The 20632-nt window shown below is 38.9% G+C and overlaps 1 protein-coding gene across 2 annotated transcripts in view; it reads left to right on the forward strand.

Annotated features, from left to right (window-relative positions):
• The window catches only part of LOC136882341 (zinc finger protein 501), a 165351-nt gene extending 145035 nt beyond the window's left edge, over window positions 1–20316 (forward strand). For both annotated transcript variants that reach the window (XM_067154962.2, XM_067154945.2), the window contains 2 exons: window positions 15541–15611; window positions 19237–20316. Coding sequence is in view for 1 of the 2 variants with exons in the window: in XM_067154945.2 (XP_067011046.2) it covers window positions 15541–15611; window positions 19237–20038 (873 nt within the window). In the remaining variant the exon portion in view is untranslated. The remainder of the gene's footprint in view (window positions 1–15540; window positions 15612–19236) is intronic.
• The last annotated feature ends 316 nt before the right edge of the window (window positions 20317–20632 follow it).

Genomic DNA, 20632 nt, shown 5'->3' on the forward strand with positions numbered 1-20632 from the left:
GATCACTTTCCCTTCTCTTATACCATTTTAGTAATGCTATATAGATTGTACATTTTGTGTTACATTTATCTGAAGAGGAGTTGGACATGGCTTGTAGGTAGTCTAAAATATTTATTATTGTCACCTGATGCCTTTGGCAATGTGATCTGTACAATATCATGTAAGCCATTCTATAATCTAGGTTTAAACCACTGTTGATCAGATGTTTAGTACTGGTTAGTGCAGATATGGGAGCTAGTGCTGCAAGTTTAAAGCTGAGATAAGCTCAGCTTAAATATTTCCTTCTGATTCTTGAGTTCCTTATGAGTGTTGAGCCATGTCTGTATAGCTTTTCTTTAAATTAATCTTCGTGTTAGTTTGGTCCTTGCCTAAGCTACGTAATCAAGAGTAATGGCTCCATACAGCTTCATGATTGTGACGACATTGTAACTTCCATGTAATACGATAGGGGGCAGCCTTAGCGCTTCTGTTGTAGAAGGTTTATCTTTCCACCAGATAGTTTACAATTCTCTCTCTGACTTGACTTATTCTAGTTTGTGCCATTTTGGTTAAACAAAACTATGAGCTCCATACATGTCGGCGCAGCATTTTTAATGTCTAAAACTGTTTTCAGATGATTTAAAATGAAATTCAGTCACCTTTCACGTTTTGGGAAGGTCTGTTTTGTTTTGTATATTGAAAACTCAGGGTAATGATATCCTTTTTTTGTTGATTATCATATGTGTGTTTCCTGATTCATTTCTCATTGCATTTCTTATGTCTTGAATTTGGTTGATATACTCCTGATTATTCCACAGTATGAATGAAGAGTGTGTTTCTCTGTGTCTTGTGTGATTATATTTTTTTCTATGACAATATGGTCCGTGAGTTGATTACATGAGTATGCTTGTTGCGTAAAATTCATCCTCTGTACCAGCCGTAATTCGTGTCGGTGTGAGGTATCACCCAGTCTGTACGGATTACGACCTTGATGAAGCTTGGGGAGATTATCGGGATTTTCTGATCCCATTTCTGGAATTATATGCATGTGCACATGTACCGTGCTGTTTGGGAACGCTCTTGTTCTGACTTTGTGTTACACATTGCTTGGTTTGGTCCATTGATGGATGCAGGTGACCATTTTCTTTTTCTGTTGTTGTTTATTGAGCCTGGGTGCTAGTATGCAAGCATGTGTGAATGGGTGGCTTATCGGGGTGTATATCGACTGTTGGATTTTATCTTAGTTTTTATTTTATTCGTCCACCTTTTGTTTGGCATGCCCAGTTCCTTTGTTAACCCTCTCATTTATCTTTATTTTGATATTTTAATCATGGCAGGAATGTATGCATTTACGTCTTCTTTCTTGGGGGCATTTGCACATGCTCTCGTTTCTCGCCCTGATTTTTATTTCTCCATGGTCAGGGTTTTGTTCATCGTTTTATCTGTTCCTTGAGTACCGAAATGAGAACAATTGATTGATGCTTTTCGTTGATGCCTGAGAGAGTTTAATAGGGTGGTATTGTTGCTTGTATAATGTGGGGACGAAAGGTCTGTTGGAAAGATCTACCTTTCTATTGTTATGAGTCCAGGTGTTATTTTTACTATTATGATATGAATGAATCTACGCATTGTAAGTAGTCTCGCTATATGTGAACTGGTATGTTCTACTAAGATGTAATGTAAAAAAGATGATGCTGTTCCACAGCCTAATGCAGAGTTTAATCACATGTTTTCCATGATTTAAAAAAAAAATTGATAAATTGTCATTATCTGGGTTCCTTTCATTCATTAAACCAACCTTTGATAAATTTTGAGTTTTTATTGTGCTATTAGGTGAGCCTCTTGTTAACTCACTCCTAAGAGGCCCATCACTTGCTCAGGGCTTGTTGCCTTGGCCTTTGCCAGTCACGATCTGTACCACGATCTTTATTTTATGTTTTTTTCATTTGGGTATTGGCCAGTGTGGAGCAATTTAATTTTAAACAACCTATACATTTCTCACTGAACATGTAATAATATTAAAGATAGAAATGCACACAATCTACTACCAGAATGTGAAGTTAACTGACTTAAAGTTCTGAAATGTGAGTTAGGATATTCTTATCTGGATTAAATTCTCTGAATTTAAATAACATCCTACAAGTACTCTCTAAATTAAAATATTAATAATAAATAATAGGCAAATGCTCATTAAGAATGCTTGCATAGGTCTTAAGAATTGTAATACGAGAAAAAATAAGAAGAATAGCAACAATATTAATAATACTTTTTTTTTGCTAGGGGCTTGACGTCGCACCGACACATATACAGTAGGTCTTATGGCGACGATGGGATAGGAAGGACCTAGAAGTTGGAAGGAATATATTAATTGTTCGATAACAATAATAATAATAATAATAACAAAAATGGGAGCTCTTATGAAATTTTATTATATCGATAAATTTTGTCAACATTTTTTACTCAAATGTAAAATTCTTGTTCCATTTACCACAAAAGACTTCTGTTCAAGAGAAAATATATTCTCAAAAATGGCGGACTTTGAGGTGACGCTGTGAGTGTGCTCCGTGTTTATCCCGCGCTAACTGCATTTAAAACAGCATATATAGTCCGTAAGTTGTGTGAAAAGTGGTGTTAAGTTGTAACTAGTAACTAGTGTACGTTGGAAGATGCCTTCAGTCAAAGGTGCACACGAAAGACTGGATAAATTTGAAGCAGCTATGAACAGGTTCGAGGCACGCCTAGAACTTGTTGATGGCTCCCAAGGCTCCAGCACAACCAACCCTGCTGGTAATTCCCTAGCTTCCTTGAGGCAGGAATTCATGGAATTTAGGTCAGCGATAACCAGTGAACTCAAGTCGCTTAGAGATGAACTAAATGATCTTCAACATAAACTGGAGGAACATGACGAGCTACTGGATGAGGCAGAGCAGTACAGTAGAAGAAACTGTTTGCTCATACATGGTATCGCCGAGGAACCAAATGAAGACATTTACAGAAAAGTGAAGGACGTATTCTCCAAACATCTAGAGTTGGAAGTGCCCATGGAAGGGATCGATAGAATCCACCGAATTGGAAAGCCTCAGAGGACAGCAGCAGAGGTACTAACAGCGGGTAAGCGGCCGATTATCGTCAAGTTCACTCGCTACTGGGAACGTGAAGGCGTGTGGGGTGCTAAGCGCAAGCTAAGAGGCACGAAAATCCTGATCACTGAATCGCTGACAAGAACACGTAAGGCAATTTTAAATTCTGCTCGGGACAGATTCGGCATGAGAAATGTGTGGACACTAGATGGTCGTATTGTAGTTCTGCTTCCAGACGGCACTAAGAAGATTATTACCACGAATGCGGATTTGAAATCTTTAAAGTTTTAGTGGGATAAACGTTAACAACTATGTTTCTTGTAATTATTATTGTTGTTGTTATTATTATAGTGTTTTTAAGAATGTGTGAATGTGTGTGTAAATGCCGGCAAGTGATTGTTAGCTGTCTCATTCTCCAGGAAGTCGAGGTGAGTTTCCTTCTTCTAAATAGCATGTATTGTTATCTTATAATCTACTTGTTGGAATTCTTAGTATTCAGCTAGACAGTTATTGTGCACCTGGACCTGACCTTGGCAGTGACAGTATCAATAATCCCTCACTCTCGGTCTCTCCCTTCTCAGCAAGTACCGGTACTCTGTTGAAACATGCATTGTCGTCCTCTTCTTACAGTCTACAGTGTTGCCATGTAAATGCTCTTTCTCTTCCGGCGCACTACGACGAAATTCAAGCAATACTAACGGAAAATAATTTACATATACTTTGCATCTCTGAAACCTGGCTGTCTCCTAGCATCCCTTCCTCCATGGTTGATATCGATCGATATGATCTAATACGCTTCGATCGGTCGGATGGAAGGCGTGGTGGCGGGACAGCGATTTACTGTAGAAACGATCTACAGAGCCGAGTGATATGTACTTCTTCCCAGGGTGTACGAACACGGCCGGAATTCATGTTCGTTGAAGTAAATATCAACAGACAAAAAGTGATGTTTTCTGTCATATACAAACCGCCTGGTGTAACTGATATGACCGAATTCGAAACGTCTTTACTAGACTTCCAGGCTATTTATGAACACATAATCATTATGGGTGACTTTAACTGTAACCTACTTAATACGACTCATGACAGTAAACGATTAGTAGATTTGTTTAGTACCTGTAACATGACCATTCTCCCACTACAACCCACGAACCACGTGTATGCAACAAACCGTTTATCACACACACTCATAGATCTCATTATAACGAACAACCCAGGTAAAGTAATAACCCATGGACAAATCCCTGTACCATCCATTTCGACCCACGACCTTATATATTTATCCTATTCCCTCAAAGTGCCTAAATACAAACCCAAGTACATAACTGTCAGAAATACGAAGGACTTAAACTTGGATTACTTGAAATATGACGCTTATCAACTACCGTGGGACGATATACGGAGTCTAAATGATACTGACGCTAAAGTTAACTTGTTTAATACGATGGTAAAGAGCTTATATGACAGACATGCCCCCAAACGTCGAATAAAGGTTTCTCGCCCTTCTTGTCCATGGCTAGATGATGAAACCAAGAGAATGATGGCCCACCGTGACTCTTTATTTCGACATTATAAGCATACCCTAGATGACGCAGACTTCGAATCTTACCGGATCTTAAGAAATCGCACAAAGCAATTAATCAGAAATAAAAAATGTGCATATTTCCGGAATTTAGCTAACAACATAAATTCTAATCGTGCTTGGGACCAACTGAGAGCTCTGGGAATAGGAAAACATCAACAGAGACAGACAACTCCTGACATTCCACTTGACGAACTGAACGATTACTTTAGTAGAATAAATATTCAACCTACCCCAATTAACTGTACCGTCTCACCGCCCTCCCCTCCAGCCAATCCACCATTCACATTTCACAGTGTCACAGAAAATCAGGTTAAAAAGGCTTTGTACTCGATTAAATCAAAGGCCACAGGTGTAGACGATATTCCTATTGCTTTTATACATAACATTATGGGTGCTGTCCTGCCTATACTGACGCACATACTGAACGTTTGTTTACTAAACGGAACTTTCCCAACTGTTTGGAAAACAGCCAATATTATACCGGTACCTAAGAGTTTAGACCCACAATCACCCTCTGACTATCGTCCGGTGTCCATACTCCCTGCGCTTTCTAAAGCCTTCGAACGTTTAGTATACGAGCAGGTTCTGGAGTACCTAAATAAAAATGCTCTTTTGGACCCTTTGCAGTCTGGATTTAAGAAGGGGCACAGTACCGCGACAGCACTTTTGAAGGTTACTGAAGACATTAGAAATGCTATGGACAAACGACTGCTTACTATACTTATCCTTCTTGACTTCAGTAGCGCCTTTGACACTATAGACATTCAGACTATGATAAAGAAAATGGAACTACTAAATTTTGACCTGGCTGCGCTTAAGTTTTTTAGTTCTTATTTGAGTAACCGTCAGCAGCGTGTAACAGTAAACGACAAGGTCTCTAAATGGAAAATGAAACTTAGTGGTGCCCCACAGGGCAGTATTCTAGGGCCCTTACTTTTCTGTATTTATATCAATGACATATCATCGGTGACAGGAAATAACACACATCACCTCTATGCTGACGATCTTCAGATTTATCGACACTGCAAGACTTCAGACTTAGATGAAACAATACAAGATATTAACAATGACCTCCGACGACTCAGTATATATGCACAACGAAATTCTCTTATACTAAACGCCACAAAATCTCAGGCAATCATAATAGGAACACGAAAATTACTGAACTTCTCAAACAATATTGCTATCCCGCCTATCCTACTGAATGGTAACATTATTCACTACAATAAAACAGTTAAAAATCTGGGCGTAATTATGAATGAAACACTTGATTGGTCTGATCACACGAAAATCATCTGTAAAAAGATTTTTGGAGCGCTACACCCTCTTAAACGGCAAAGGGATGTATTTCCATTTGAGCTTAAGGCCAAACTAATACAGACACTGGTTCTCCCTATTCTTGATTATTGTGACGTTGTTCTAGTTGATATGACAAGAGAAGATACACTTAAACTTCAACGAGCACTGAATTCCTGCGTGCGATTTATTTACAATATTGGGTACGATGTTCACATTACTCCATACTATAAGGCTCTCTCATGGCTGAAGCCTGATAAACGTCGGCAGCTACACATTTTAACGATGGTATTTAGAGTACTAGCGGAAAGTCAGCCACTGTATATTTCTTCTAAATTCACCTTTCTATCATCATTTCACAACTTAAATACACGTTCCAGATCCACTCTCTCTATTCCAGTGCACCGCACAAATAAAATTAATAGATCGTTTGTAGTGACCGGCACCAGATTATGGAATTCCCTGCCAGCTCAGGTCAGAGAAACTAGCTCTTTACAAAGGTTTAAGGTCACCTGCCGAGACTACCTGCTGAGGACAGCTAACTGAATGGTTGAAGTATGAATGTGTGCGCGCCTGAGGATAAGTCATTATTAAGAGTTCTTACTTTTAATTAGTTTTATTATTAACTTAGTAATGTATTTAAAATTGCTCTCAATTCTATTAATTTTTTGTTTGGTTTTAACTATTTTAAATATCTCATAACTTTATGTATGGTTTTGATTAGTATGTGGTTAAGTGGAAGAGAGGGCCTCGAGCCCTAACTTCGCCACTGAAAAAAAGGCATTAATAAATAATAAATAAATAAAAAAAATATTCTAAAGATAATTTGCCTTTGTATGGTAAACTTCAAAACTATCTGAATAATAATATATCCTTTCCTGCGCCATTTGTGCAAAAAATTTAATTAGCCTACATACTTTCAGTGTAATCTTCATTCTCTATTATCTTTGCTGACATCACTCTCTGAGCCACTATTGTCACATAAAATATCGAAAATATCTTTTTCATCAAACACTTTCTTGCTGTGGGTAGCCATTTTATAGAGCGCATTGGACCATCTACTAATGAATACTCAATGCAAGTAATCATATGCATATTGTTCCATATTGGCTATATATAACTTAACAAAAATGTAGTTTTAATTATTCAATCAATACATACGACTATAATCTGGAAAGATTATTTACGAAATAATAGTGGACAAGTTAATGCTCTTGGAGCCATCATCAGCAACAGGTATGTTATAGCATAATTTTTATACTGAACTTGTGTGTGTTCATAGGTTACATTTAAACAGTCGACACTGGAAAGTATGGATTCCTTCTTAACAAACTACCAGATTACTTTAAAGAGAGTTAACAAAACCGTTTCTGTAACCATCCAGTGTACAGAATATCCAATGTGCACAAGATCTATTAGAGCACAAAAGTGTCCAATCTCAAAATATTTGTGATCTTAGTCAGTGGACTTCACCATAACACTCTTCTTACTTTTGCAGCTTAATGTGGCGTATGCTGCTGGCAAATGAGAAGGGAGGTCCACATCTAGAAAGTGATTATTGCTATGTTAGCAAATTCCTTCCTATTGCTAGATTTAAAAATCAGTTATTATTACAACTTTATTAGACACAATGTTACGTTACGTTACGTTATGTTACGTTTAAGTTAAGCTGTCACCCGTCTTTTGGTATTATGTTTAGTGTTTGAGTTATACTTTCACATTACACTAAGTGGTATTTGGAACATGACTTGGTACAAAATTTACTGATGTAGTCCTCCTTAGGATTGTGATATGCTTCATTCTCACATATCTTCCCATGGAAACCATAGGCGGCAAAACGTGTGTGTATAGGTGGCGGGATTGAAAGTTCGGTCCTTTCCAGGAATCTGTGTTTATAGCTTCTGTTTCCATTATTTCCTTTAGTACCTCCCTACTGTGTTCTGCCTGTCCTCAATGACGGTTTTATAAGCTTGCATTTCTGGAAGATCGAAGCATATTCTAATATCTTCTATGAAGAAAGATTCCTGCGCTATAATGTAGGTATAGCTATCTCTTGTGAACTTCGAGATTGACAGAGCTCTCTTTAGAAATCTGATTTTAACATTCTCTAGTTTCTTAAGATATTACATGGCCAGATAAGTCCATATTAGCTGGATACCGTATGTGGCAACTGGCATAATTTTGAGTTTAAACAGCGTTATCGCAGTTGGCAGGGATAAGCTTTGCACCTCAGGGATGTTGTGAATGGCTTTTGTAGCGGCTGTTGCTCTCTCTTGTATATGCAGGGAAAGTGTGGTTCCAGTTGTTCGTAGAATTACTCCCAGGTATATAAAACTGGGTACGAATTCTAACGCTGATCCGCCGCATGTGAGATGGTGCCTATTTGATATTCTGCTTCCTTTCTTGAATTTCACAGCTTTCATCTATGAGCTGTTTTTCCATTGAGTTTTCTTGTGCCCATTTCCTGATGTTCTCCATGGTAGTTTCTAGGTTGTCTAAGCTCCTGGAGAGGATGGCCATGTCATCTGCGTACATGAACAGCTTAACATCTCTTGTGACTGACCTAGTTGATGTCCGCCGTCGTTATGTTGAAGCTAATCGTCCTCATTTGGTTTCCTTGTAGGACTCCTCTTGTTTGGGTGATTTCCTTCAACATCGATATGCCATCGTATATTGCCACATAGTTAGATTTAGAATTGACTTGATTGTTTCCATTTCATAGCTTGATTTACCTAGTACATTCCCTAGTTTATGTTTGAGTATCTTCCTGTTGATGCTGCCGAATGCTTTCGAGTAGTCTATGAAGATAGCGTACAGTGGGGTAGTGGTCGTTGTTATTTCTTGGATGACGTCTTGAATAGCATGGAGTGTTGATTTGCCCTGGGTGAAACCATATTGAATCATTGCGATGTTGGCACGTAGTCTTTGTTCTATGCATCCTAGGAGGAGTCTGAAGAAGAGTTTGAACATTACGCTTTCAAGGGCAGTTCCCCTGTTGGAGTTTGGATCATTTTTCCTGCCTTTGCCTTTGTAGAGTACGGTTATAAGTGTCTTCCCCCACTGCTGTGGGATTGTACCCTTCAGGTGTTCCATGTAGATCCCATCTCTGCCGGCCGCCTTGTTATTCTTCCCACTGCTTACAGGGTGAGTGACTTCTTCAGGTGTGAATGGTTCCGCGACTTCTGTGTTTGCTGTTTGCGGCAGGAAGTTGTTTAACCTTTTGTCCCTCTCTCCGAGGAGGTTACTGAAGTATAGTTCCCATTGTTCCATGTTTACATGGGGGCTTGAATTCGTCTTCTTTGACGATCTTAGGGTTTTCTTCTCGGCCTCATCAATTAATTTCTGTTCTTCTAAGAGATCATATGTCATCTTTTCTTTCAGTAGGTGTCTGCTCTTCCGACTTTCTTCAGCGTACTCCACTAGCACTTCATTTCTATGTTCCCTAGCAGCGTGGAGGATTTGAAACGTCCTTGTCTCATAACATAACATTCTTCATCAAACCATGGCTTTGCGGTGCGTGGGGTTTGGTTACTTTGGCGGTGACGTGGGTGATTATATCGTTTAGAGATGCAGTGCCCTTGTCTAAGTTTCCCTGCCTCATCATGTGGATTATTGTTGGTAGTTCTGATTTGGTCGCTTGCCAACTTTCTTCATCTATGTGCCTTGATACTTGTGGCTTGAGGGGTTTGCCTGCGTGCTTCTGTGTTCCTGTGCTTAGACTGGAAGGTGTTTCCCGATCGCGACTTCTTCTACTTCTACTTGAGCGTGACCTCGACTGTTCGTGAAAACTAGGTCAATTGTGCTCCTTCGATTTGGTGCTATATATGTGTATTTCTCCTCCCGATTTAGCAGTCTTTGCCAGTAGTCCATGAGACTGATCATTTGGATTTCTGAGGCCCAATTGTCTATGGGGCAAATTAGGTCCCCTACAAGAATTGTCGGCTTATCATCTTCTGTGTTCTCTAGTGCCTTACCTAGATCGTCAATAATGGTCTCGGGTTCGCTATTGGGTGTGAAGTATGTGCCTATTTTGTAATTTTTCCTGTGATGGCTGTTAGAGTGTTATCCGTCCGATTGATAAGGCTGAGGGCCGAGGGGTTATAGATGCTGTTTTATGAAGCAGCTTAGTCCTCTTGAGGGTCGTCCTCTCTCTCCCTTCTTGGCTGGTGAGTGGATTCCATAGAAGGTGTTGATGTTGATGTCTACTGTGATGAGGGTTTCTGTGAAGACTAATACGTCATTCTCTTGGAAGTTGAGCAGGGGGGTTCATGGTGATTATGGATTTCAGGCCTCCTACGTTCCATATCATTAGTCTTATATAGTCTTTATTATTACTGGTGTTTTGTAAGTTCTGCTCCTGGTGTCACTTGGCGGCAAAAATAAATCTGACCCTTACCCCTTCTGGCCAGAAGTCGGGGGTTTCTGTCTTTTCCTTTAGAAACATTGTTACATCCTTCTGTCTTGTACACGCGTGCAGTTCATCCACGTAGAGCCACATTTTTCGTCCGTCATGTTTCAGCACGCCGGTCTCAATTGGCTTTGCTTCCTTTATTTCCTGATCTCTGTTTCTTAGTCTCCTTGCCATTTCCGAGTAGTACGGAGGTTAATGGTGGCTGATTCCATCTAATGCTCTCCATGCAGTAATTTGCTAACTTCTTCTCCACTCTCTTTTTTCCTCACTTCTACCTGTTCTGGTTTTTCTCTGCTTGGTGATTCTCCCCTGATTCTTCCTTGTTTGCTTAATGACTGGCCAGATTATCTGCATGTGGCGCTCATTTCGCATTTTATTTCTTCTTTTATTGTGCTTCTAGTATTCTTTGATAGCTTCCCTATTATTGCTTGAGCCGTAGGCTTATTATTTCTGTTATTCTATCCTCGATTTCTTTGGTGAGCAGCGTATTGTGATTTTGGCCGCTCTCTATCGCTACGCTGTTGCTTCTAAGGGTGAATCCTTGCCAGTCCAGTTCCCGAGTGTCAGGTACATGTTGGTTCAGTCGCTTAGTTTCCTGCATTTCTTCTGTAGACAGCATCAGTTGAGTCTTGTTCACTGGGTTGGTCCGATTGTTGCTTAGCGGCGGCATTCCGTCTCTATTCCTCTTCTTTCCGGTAGTTGTCGCCAGTCGCTGGTTGCTTCTTGTGGGGTTGTACGTTTTGCCAACAGGTGATGCCACTTGACCCCTGCAGGAACTGTCTTCTTCCTTGTGAGATGCATTCGTTTGTTGCTACCTGTTTATATCTCCATTCCACCAGGTGTCGCTAGCTGTTGGTTGAAGCTTGTGATTTTATGCGTCACGCCGACAGATGGTGCCACTTGTCCCACAAAACGGCTGTCCTTTTCCTTAGGAATTGTGTTTGTTTGGCATTCCCTTGCTTCGGCCAGTGATATGGTATTTATCTTTGTACTGTCGTTTAGCATATCTTTCATTGATGCAGTGAGACTCACCGCTTTCTGTATGTCTTCCTTGATGCCTCGTTTTAGATAACCGTTCACGTCCGATCCTTTATTTAATGTTTGAAGAGCACTCTCAAGCCGTTCTTCTAATTCTGCGGCCATCCTGGTATCAGTTATGCAGTCGTTTTCAAATAGAAACGTTTGGCATTCAGTTTATGATTTCAACCATACACATACAAAACTATGAGATAATTTAGTACATTTCCAGATAAGTCTGGCTGGTGTAGCTGTACTCCTCCAATCATTGCCTCAGGAAATTGATTCTCCCCGTGGTTGGTGTATTAGATTAACATCCATGGTATCACCTGCCTGATGTTAGAAGCGGCTGAAAGGGGACCAGGGGCTCCAACTAGGGAACAAGGGTTCGTGACCATAGTCCTCTAGCCGAGTCTGGTATTGCTTCTTCATACTTGTGTTGGGCTCTTTGCTTTCATCTTTCCTGTCTGTCCTTCCTTGGTCAACACTTGCTCTTAATTGAAACTGATGGTATTTGGTTTACGACACCTAAACAGCCCTCCAATCTCATGCCCTTCCCTTTCTTTTAGCAATAACGTACCTTAAGTCTTAAAAGATTTGGGCCTGTTCCTTTTTCTCTCTGATTACTGTTGATATAGGATGGTTGTCTAATTGTACTTTTTCTGTCATCTTCTCGACCTTGCTAAATAACATTTCTCTACATATCTCCACCATGGACATAGGCAGTAACACTTCACTCATGCGTCAGTAAGGGACCAGGTTTCTCATCTCGCTTTTTGCAAATGAATATGTGGCCCATCACTGGGCTACATGCAAAACACATCACGTGTTATTTGGAGCTCTTGAGGTCAATGTGGTGTGAAAAAAGAAGGCAAAATTAAGCTGGTGTCATTTTTAGCAGTAGTAACGATTGGGAATTATAAGCTGGGTTTGGAGAAACATTTATTGAAAGCAAAAAGTACCCAGGTCTGAGGGATACAGTTGGGAGGAAAGTAGACATCAAAACTGAAAAAAGTAAATAGCTACAAGTTTAGATGATCTCTGAGCAAATTTCTGTAGCGACATAAAGGCTGATAATCTACCAACTTAAATGTGGTAATAATAGTATTATACAATAAAACCTTCACCAAAGAAACAATAATTACACGTGCATTACAATTAAGTGGAAGTAGAGCGTGAATATACAATTCAAAAGAAATTTAGTATTCGTCTACACACTAACAAAGTAACAGACATTAGATAGAACTGTACAGACACATTGACTGAGTGAGACTGCCAGACTGCAGACGCGTTTGGCAAGTAGATCAATCGCACCCCAGTGTCCATGACCTTGCAAAAATATACCGCTGCTACTCTTCATGGCAGCACATGCTACATACTGCTGTGCAGGTCTCCACTACTTGTTCTGGTGCTGTGCAACTCAGCCGCAATGAATGACATTTTGTGCGTATTTCTGCAAAGTATGTTTATTAGTAATTAAGATATAAAAGGAATGAATTAGCTGGAAAAGCAACTTGTTTTGTACATTTAAAAAAATATTCTTAATATCACACTATTTTCAAAAATAACTGTTCCATGCAGTTTGGGGCTCGCAGCTGAGAACTTGCATTTCAGGAGATAGTGGGTTCGAACCCCACTGTTGGCAGCCCTGAGGATGGTTTTCCATGGTTTGCCATTTCCACACCAGGACATTGCTACGGCTGTACTGCTTCTTCTTCTCCTTTCCCTTTGTGCCGTTAGGTGTCGGGACATTTCAGCCATTTACTAAACTTTCTTCTATCGTGCGCCATTTTCTGAACGTCACCCAGGGACTTCCCTCGCTTCCTGATCAGTCCCAAGATGTACTCCTCCCATTCAATCTGTGGCCTCCCTCGTGTTCTTATTCCTGTTGGTCTGGCTCCCCACACCTGCTTCGCTTTCCTTTCATCTTCCATTCTTTCTAGGTGACCAATCCAGCCCAATCATCTCCTCTCAATGACGTCCATTATTGGCTCCTGCTGAAGCTCATCTGTTACTGTTGTGTTCCTAATATGGTCTACTCGAGTTTTCCCGGCAAATTTCCGTAAATATCTCATCTCACATCCCATTGTTACCATAAGACATGTCTGTCAGTACAATGTAAAGCAAACTGAACAAAAAATAAATGTTACTTTCTGTTAGTCTGCCAAAATATTTTAAAAAGTTTCAGGTGGTCAAAATGGAATAAAATGTAATTTTTCCTCCCCCAAGTAGGTAGGGGGTCGATTGTCCCCCCTCTCTCATCCACCTAATCGGTGTATCTGTGTTTCAGGCAATAATGCAAACTATAGGACAAATAATCATCTCGATGTAGGGATTTTATACTTCTATCTAGCGATGCAATCACATTTTACACTAGGATATCGCTGTGTGGAAAGAAGGCTAACACACTTATTATGAGCATATCTTTCTGGCAATGATCACCTTATAGGAATTGTAAGAATAATATATATACCGGAACTTGATATGCTAGCATCTCTGCAAGTTCTGTCTGAGATCAATTATTTGTTTTCAAAATCGGAGTTCTTATTTACATTGACTAACAAATCTTCAACCACAGCTGGGCAGGTTCGGTCTTGGCTCATTCCGGTGCTTAAATACGTCCGTCTTGCGTCAGAAGATTTACTGGCATAAAAAAGAACTCCTGCAGGACTACATTCTGACACATCGGCATCTCAGAAAACCGTAAAAGTAGTTAGTGAGAAGTAAAGCCAATAGCATCATTATTATCTCAAACCACTACTTCCATAATGCCCTTTCTTTTCAAATGCTCATTCTCCATTGCTTCCACGTGCCTGCAACAGTGAACATACCTCTTGGAAATGTTCATCTCAGGGAATGCAATGATAACATTTATTCTTTATTTGAAGATTTCGCAAAGTAAGTATATAAACTGCATATTTTTTTAAATAAAAATTCATTGGATGTAGCGTGTATCATCGTGCCTTTATGCTGTGGTATCATCTTATGTCCTCTCTGTTATGAGGATGAAACATTAGTGAAGATGATGGACAGTGCTTGTGATGATTCATCATCAGGTGATATAGATAATCATTTAAATAAAGCCCATATACAAAGTCACATCTATTTTGAAATATATTCTTGACCTTTTTTGTTATTGTTGTCATTTTTGTATTACACTAATACCTTTTTTGTTATTGTTGTCATTTTTGTATTACACTAATATCGTTTACTCTCATTTTTGTTCCGAGGGCATGTACAGGATTTCTCTTATGTCACATACAAATATAAGACATACTTGCAGATTATTTCCTATTATATCACTTCCAAGTCATATATTTTTGTAAAACCGTAAGTTATAACAATAAAATATTATTTTTGATAGAAGAACTCATTTGTACACTTCCATATGAAATAGTTTCATGTAGTGTATGCAATGTAATAAACCCCCAAAATAATTTCCCTCTCTCCTGAAAAATAACTTTTTGTTGGTTACATCCTTTTTCCCGGGAGGTCTTCAATAGTTGAAACGCATGTTCCCTGCCTCGTTGTGTCCTTTTAAAACACTGTTCTTTTTCAACCAATTGAAATGATTGTGCTGTGTGGTCCACATTGCTGTAAACATGAGCTCGGGAGATGTTGGGTTTGAACCCCACCATAAGTTACTCAGTGGATATTTTTTCGTGGTTTCCCATTTTTCACACCAGGCAAATACCAGGGTCACTACCTTCCGAGATGCAGCCCTTCATCTTCTTTGTCTTCAAAAACCTATCTTGCATACACAGGGACTTCTGTAATACGATATCCGTATGACTCATATCTCATACCAATGGAACAGTTCTTAGTGATATATCTAATTAACTTTAAGTTCCTCTTTGTGTGGCTTGGTTATGTCAGAGACAATTCAATTGATTCAACAAATTTCAATATTGCGAGACAAAAGGGATGATACATACAAAAAAAGGTTTGCTATACCTGCAGTGTCATTGTTGTCAAGCAGCATACCCTCGATCATTTGGACATACTTAATAGAAAATAGGTTATCTCGACTTAATAGGAACAGTGACATTTTCAGCAACAGCCTTATGGTTGCCAATTGTTTGCCTGCTTGAGAAAAAACTAAAGAAATGTATTAAAGAGGAAATTCTGTGCTCGTATATAACTAAAATATGTTCTCTTTATTATTTTTACAGGATGTTGCAGATGAACTCAAGAGTAGGGGAGAAAATGTAGATGGAACCTTTGTTGATTTGCGGGATTGCCAGTAAGTAGTACACAGATGTTGTATTCTAATCTTGGTGTTCAAGTCCAATAAATTGATTATTATTAAGAAAAGAAACTTTATATTTATACCTCCATGTATATTTTAAGAAACACTGAAACACCTCGACTTCACTTCGCTTACCTTGATAGGCTCCATTCAGTTTGTAGATAAATTTATCCTTATTTTAGACATATTGTATATCAAATTACTCATGTAAATGTATCAATCTTTATTTGCTTGAATTGTCCTGCACAATATACTTCATTATAGACATATCCATATCCCTTTACAACGTCCATAGTTTTTGGTGACGTCAATGTGCTGATTTTTTTCTGCAGGATTTCGAATACATGCTATTGGCTTTACGTCGCACCGACACAGTTAGGTCTTATGGCGACAATGGGATAGGAAAGGCCTAGGAGGTGGAAGGGTGGAAGGAAGTGACTGTGGCCTTAATTAAAGTACAGCCCCAGCATTTGCCTGGTGTGGAAATGGGAAACCGTGGAAAAGCATCTTCAGGGCTGCTGACAGTGGGGTTCGAACCCACTATCTCCTGAGTACTGGATAATGGCCACACTGAAGCGATTGCAGCTATCGAACTCGGTACCTGTATTATTTGAGCTCCTTCAAAAGTAGCAGACTGAACCAGGACTCAACTCATCTGAGCTGCTTGACAAGGACCATGAATAAAGAGAGAAAAATTCTTCCTTGTCCTCAGAATCCCAATGCCGCTGGGAACGGAAGAAAGCCCGTGGTGACCACGTAAAATTGATGGAAAAGTTGGAAGTGAGACGACTGGCACAAGTGGAAGCATTGCCAGGCGCAGCTAGGAACCTCGTGGTCTGCTCCTGGTTAGGATGCATATGCCACGTATAAGATTCTCACGGCCATGAGATGCAAATTGCTAATTGTTATAATTACATCATCATTAGAAGTGGAAAATAACACAATATTGCACCAATGGAATAGCTCCCCCACTGTGGACACTTGTACCCAAGAGTACTATCGTACCAAGCTAGCCCACGTTTTACAGTCACTGGCTACTGTATATTTGTACGTGATTTTGTTTCTGATTCCTGGTAGGAAATTTTACTTTCTTTGATGTGAAAAAGTCTTTTCTCTTTGTCTGTGCTGGGCCTGAACTGGCACAGAAATGTCCATCACGATATGTGATGCCGTTTTCTAGCGCTGATATTTCCATATCTATCAATGAGAGTTATATAGTAATTATATTGTTGCAAAGAACTCTTAAACTAAAATTTTTCTCCAACAAAGCTTTTTTAAAGCACTCATCAAAACGAAATGACTGCCAAATAAGTACCCATTTTAGTGACACCAATCTCTAGGTCAGTCATTATAACTTCAGAGCTGTCAGTCCAACTTTCAAGAATGGTGTGATATTTGGAAGGCTATGTAATACCCTGTAAAACTTTTTTAAAACACTTTCAGTTGGTGGAGGCATTAGGGACGGACATTTCTTTGAAATAAAATTTCTTTAATTTCCACACCGCCTAACACTAAATCAAACAAATGAAGTGAAATCATCAGAATTCTCCACCATTGAGAAGATGATTACATTCTTAGCAAAATTCGACTAAAAATTGCTCTTCAGGGCCAAAATCGAGTGTGCACTCATCAAAAGGACATCAGCACAAGAAAAGGGTTAGTCAACTAAATAAATTATTTCTCCAACAACATTAACTGTACAAAAAAGCTAATGTCTCTGCTGTGTTCCTTCATATGAGTTATATCTCAGCACAGCAGTTTTCACTGAAATGTCTGTTGCATAGTATGTTCACGTTCCTTACAGTCTTTCTTAGCTCTTTTATAGCGTGAAGGTGACTATCTCTCAGTACCCTTGTCAGATGCTTAGAGCATAAAAATTCATGGGAGAAGCATAAGGAAATATCACTTAAAAATAGTTAAATAGATAATATGTATTCCTTTATCCTGCTTCATTCTTTCATGAATTTAAGAGTCAAACCAGAAGTGTGTCTTGATGTCTTGTCTTCATGCGCAGTGACCCTTGTTTGTCTCTTGCCCATAGAAAACCACGATCTCATTGTGATAAATTGGTGTCAGAACTTCATGTTGATAATACAGTTGATTGATACGGTTTTTTTTTTACCAATGTGTGGCTTGGTTATGTCAGGTTCTAAGGACTTATTAAAATTTGTGTAAGACTCCCACAGGCTATGTTACTTGTTGCTGTACTTTCAGTGCACACATTGGCATCATTAATTCTGTCAAACTGTTGCCATCCGCACAACTTTGGAACCATGGTTGTTTTGTTTACTAGTATTCGCACATCCTGGAGAGACAAAAGAACCCGTGTCTAACAATTCAGATGTGCTTAACAGAGAGCCTCTTGAATGACATGTGGCCCTGTTAAGCAGGGATCCTTTTTCTCATCAGACTATTGGCCACGATATTCAGGATTTTTTATTATGCAGAAGTGACATCATATTGCATGGAATATCAGGCCGTGACAGTGGTAGTAGCCAAAGCAGGTATGGAAGATGATCCATTATATTAGCTATAAATGTAAATACACTTCTTGGGGTGTGCTGGTGGGTCCCTGGCATTCAAAATAAATACTTATCTCCTTTACATTTAATATGATATAACATTTCCATTATTTACCTTCTGGTATTATGTCATTTACACTGTTTCTTCCAATTCTACCACAGCCTTAGCAATCCCTATCACATCTGAGATATGACTTGCAGCAGTTCCTGAACTTGCCTGCATTTTTTTCCTTTTGAAAATATTTCCATGCTAACCTTCCTTTTTATTTAACACCAAGCTAATTAATTTCTTTGACACTACAATACATTTCTTGCACATTTCAGCAATAGGATAGCTGTATTTTGCACCTGAAAGGGCTGTGAAATAGCCTTCCCATAATGGTTTAGTTTTCTTAGGCATTTTGAAAGCAACTTCTACTCCTATGAAGACTAAACAAAAACTGGTTTGTTTACCTCCAAGAAACCTGATGTTTGCACTCACAGAGCAGTGCACAATTTATTACAAGTGATCGGAACCAACATTCTTGCAATTACTATCATCGAAAATAAACTGCTTGGAGCAAGAGGAATGATTCCATGCTTCTCCATCAATTTCACATATATATATATATATATATGCCCTAAAGCGGGAGTTCATCCAATAATTTGTGTAACTAAAATAGTGTCTTTTAACTATCTATGTGATGCAATTGCTGCATATATACTATGGATCTGTATGTCATACCCATCCGTCACAGCCTGCATAGTTGCTAGATATCATGTCACTAATTTTAAACCGAAAAATATATTTATGAAAATTTATTTCTCCAGAGGGGAATATACTAGGCCTATTTTGTTTGATAAGACATTTGTGTTGCAGGAGGATGTGATGTCATACATTGTTATGTCTGTAATAAAGGGCTTGTGTAACATCTTCAGTAACCATGCAATCAGCCCGTAAAACTACTTTTCTTGCCTCAAATCTTAGAGTATGTACTGCATTTATTTACGGCAGGAAGTAGTAATACGGTAAATTAATGGGGTTTCTGAATATTAGATTTTCAAATAAAAGTATAAGCTACATTACCATGTTTTCCTTCCTTTTTTGTCTGTTTTAGTGATGATTCAGTCTCTTCATTTGGTGTGGCACATGGAGATGGATACCCTTTTGAAGAAGATCTTAGATGTATTCAATGTTGTAAAAAATTCACTAGCTCTTCACTTCTCATGCTACACAAAGCTGCTGGACAGAGGTTATATACGTGTAAAATATGTAAGGAATATTTCTGCACATTCATCGTACTATCAGTACACATGTTTTCTCACCTGGGGACGTATTTTGTTCCGTGCAGTCGCTGCGATATGCAGTTTTTTACAAACAAGGATTTTGTCAAACATTTGATTGGTCATGGTGGAGATGATATCTTTGAATGTTCCAACTGTAACAAAGCATTTCGGTCGCGAAGAAATTTATCCAAACATCTACTATCTCATACACGGGAAAAGAGGTATAAATGTCAATATTGTGATTTGAAGTTTGCGCATACATCCACTTTGCGGAGGCATGAGCGTAGACATACGGGAGCAAGACCTTATGAATGCTCTGAATGTAAAAAAACTTTTGCTCAGACGTACAGTCTTCAGCTGCATATGACATCTCATAGCTCTGAAAAGTGTTTTCAATGTCCGGAATGCAACAAGTTGTTCACCCAGAAACCTTCTTTGCGAAAACATATGTTGAAACATGGAGTTAAGACTCATGTTTGTCCTCAATGCGAGAAGTCTTTCTATTATCGACATGACCTAGTTCAACATTTGCGAATGCATAGCCAAGATAGTCGTTTTAAGTGTAACGAGTGTGGAAGGCTATTCTGTTGGAGGAACAGTCTTGTGAAACATATGGTTTTACATTCTAAGTGAGGGCTGTTCGAATGTCCTAACTGATCGGAAATTTACAGGAATGATTTAATTCGTATAAAGCATGTTGATAGTATTCATAAAACACCATTTTAAGTTATTGATCTTTCTCGGTTTGGAAGGTCCTTTCCTCATTATTTTATACCATTCTCCAATTAGATCCTTACAACTGATACAGTTTTATAGAATTCATTTTGACATGCGCGTGTAAATCGCAGCTTAGTGCTTAATCTCCCTGCTGAAGCAGGGTTGTCAATTGATTATGCTTTATTCTGGCAATGTGTGCGACCCCCTTGGTACTCATTTAAAAAACAAATGATTTTGTATAAATATTTCTATCCAAATCCAGAGACATATAACATAGTCATCTCGACATTTCTATAACAGAGATCACCTGGGTTATTTTACTTGTATAGATGTGTCCTAAAACATTTCGAAAAAGATTGATTAAAATCATCCCCATTAACATTACAACACCATGATCTTCATTCAGAAGCTAGCAGGGCTGGTGTTATCTTTCTCTGATGGCGTGAACTACATCAACTTATAAACGGTGTTTAGTGGCGTGTGTTTCTTCTGTTGTATGGTAGAATATCG

Source organism: Anabrus simplex, chromosome 1, assembly GCF_040414725.1.
Source record: "Anabrus simplex isolate iqAnaSimp1 chromosome 1, ASM4041472v1, whole genome shotgun sequence".
Taxonomy (NCBI): Eukaryota; Metazoa; Arthropoda; class Insecta; order Orthoptera; family Tettigoniidae; genus Anabrus; species Anabrus simplex.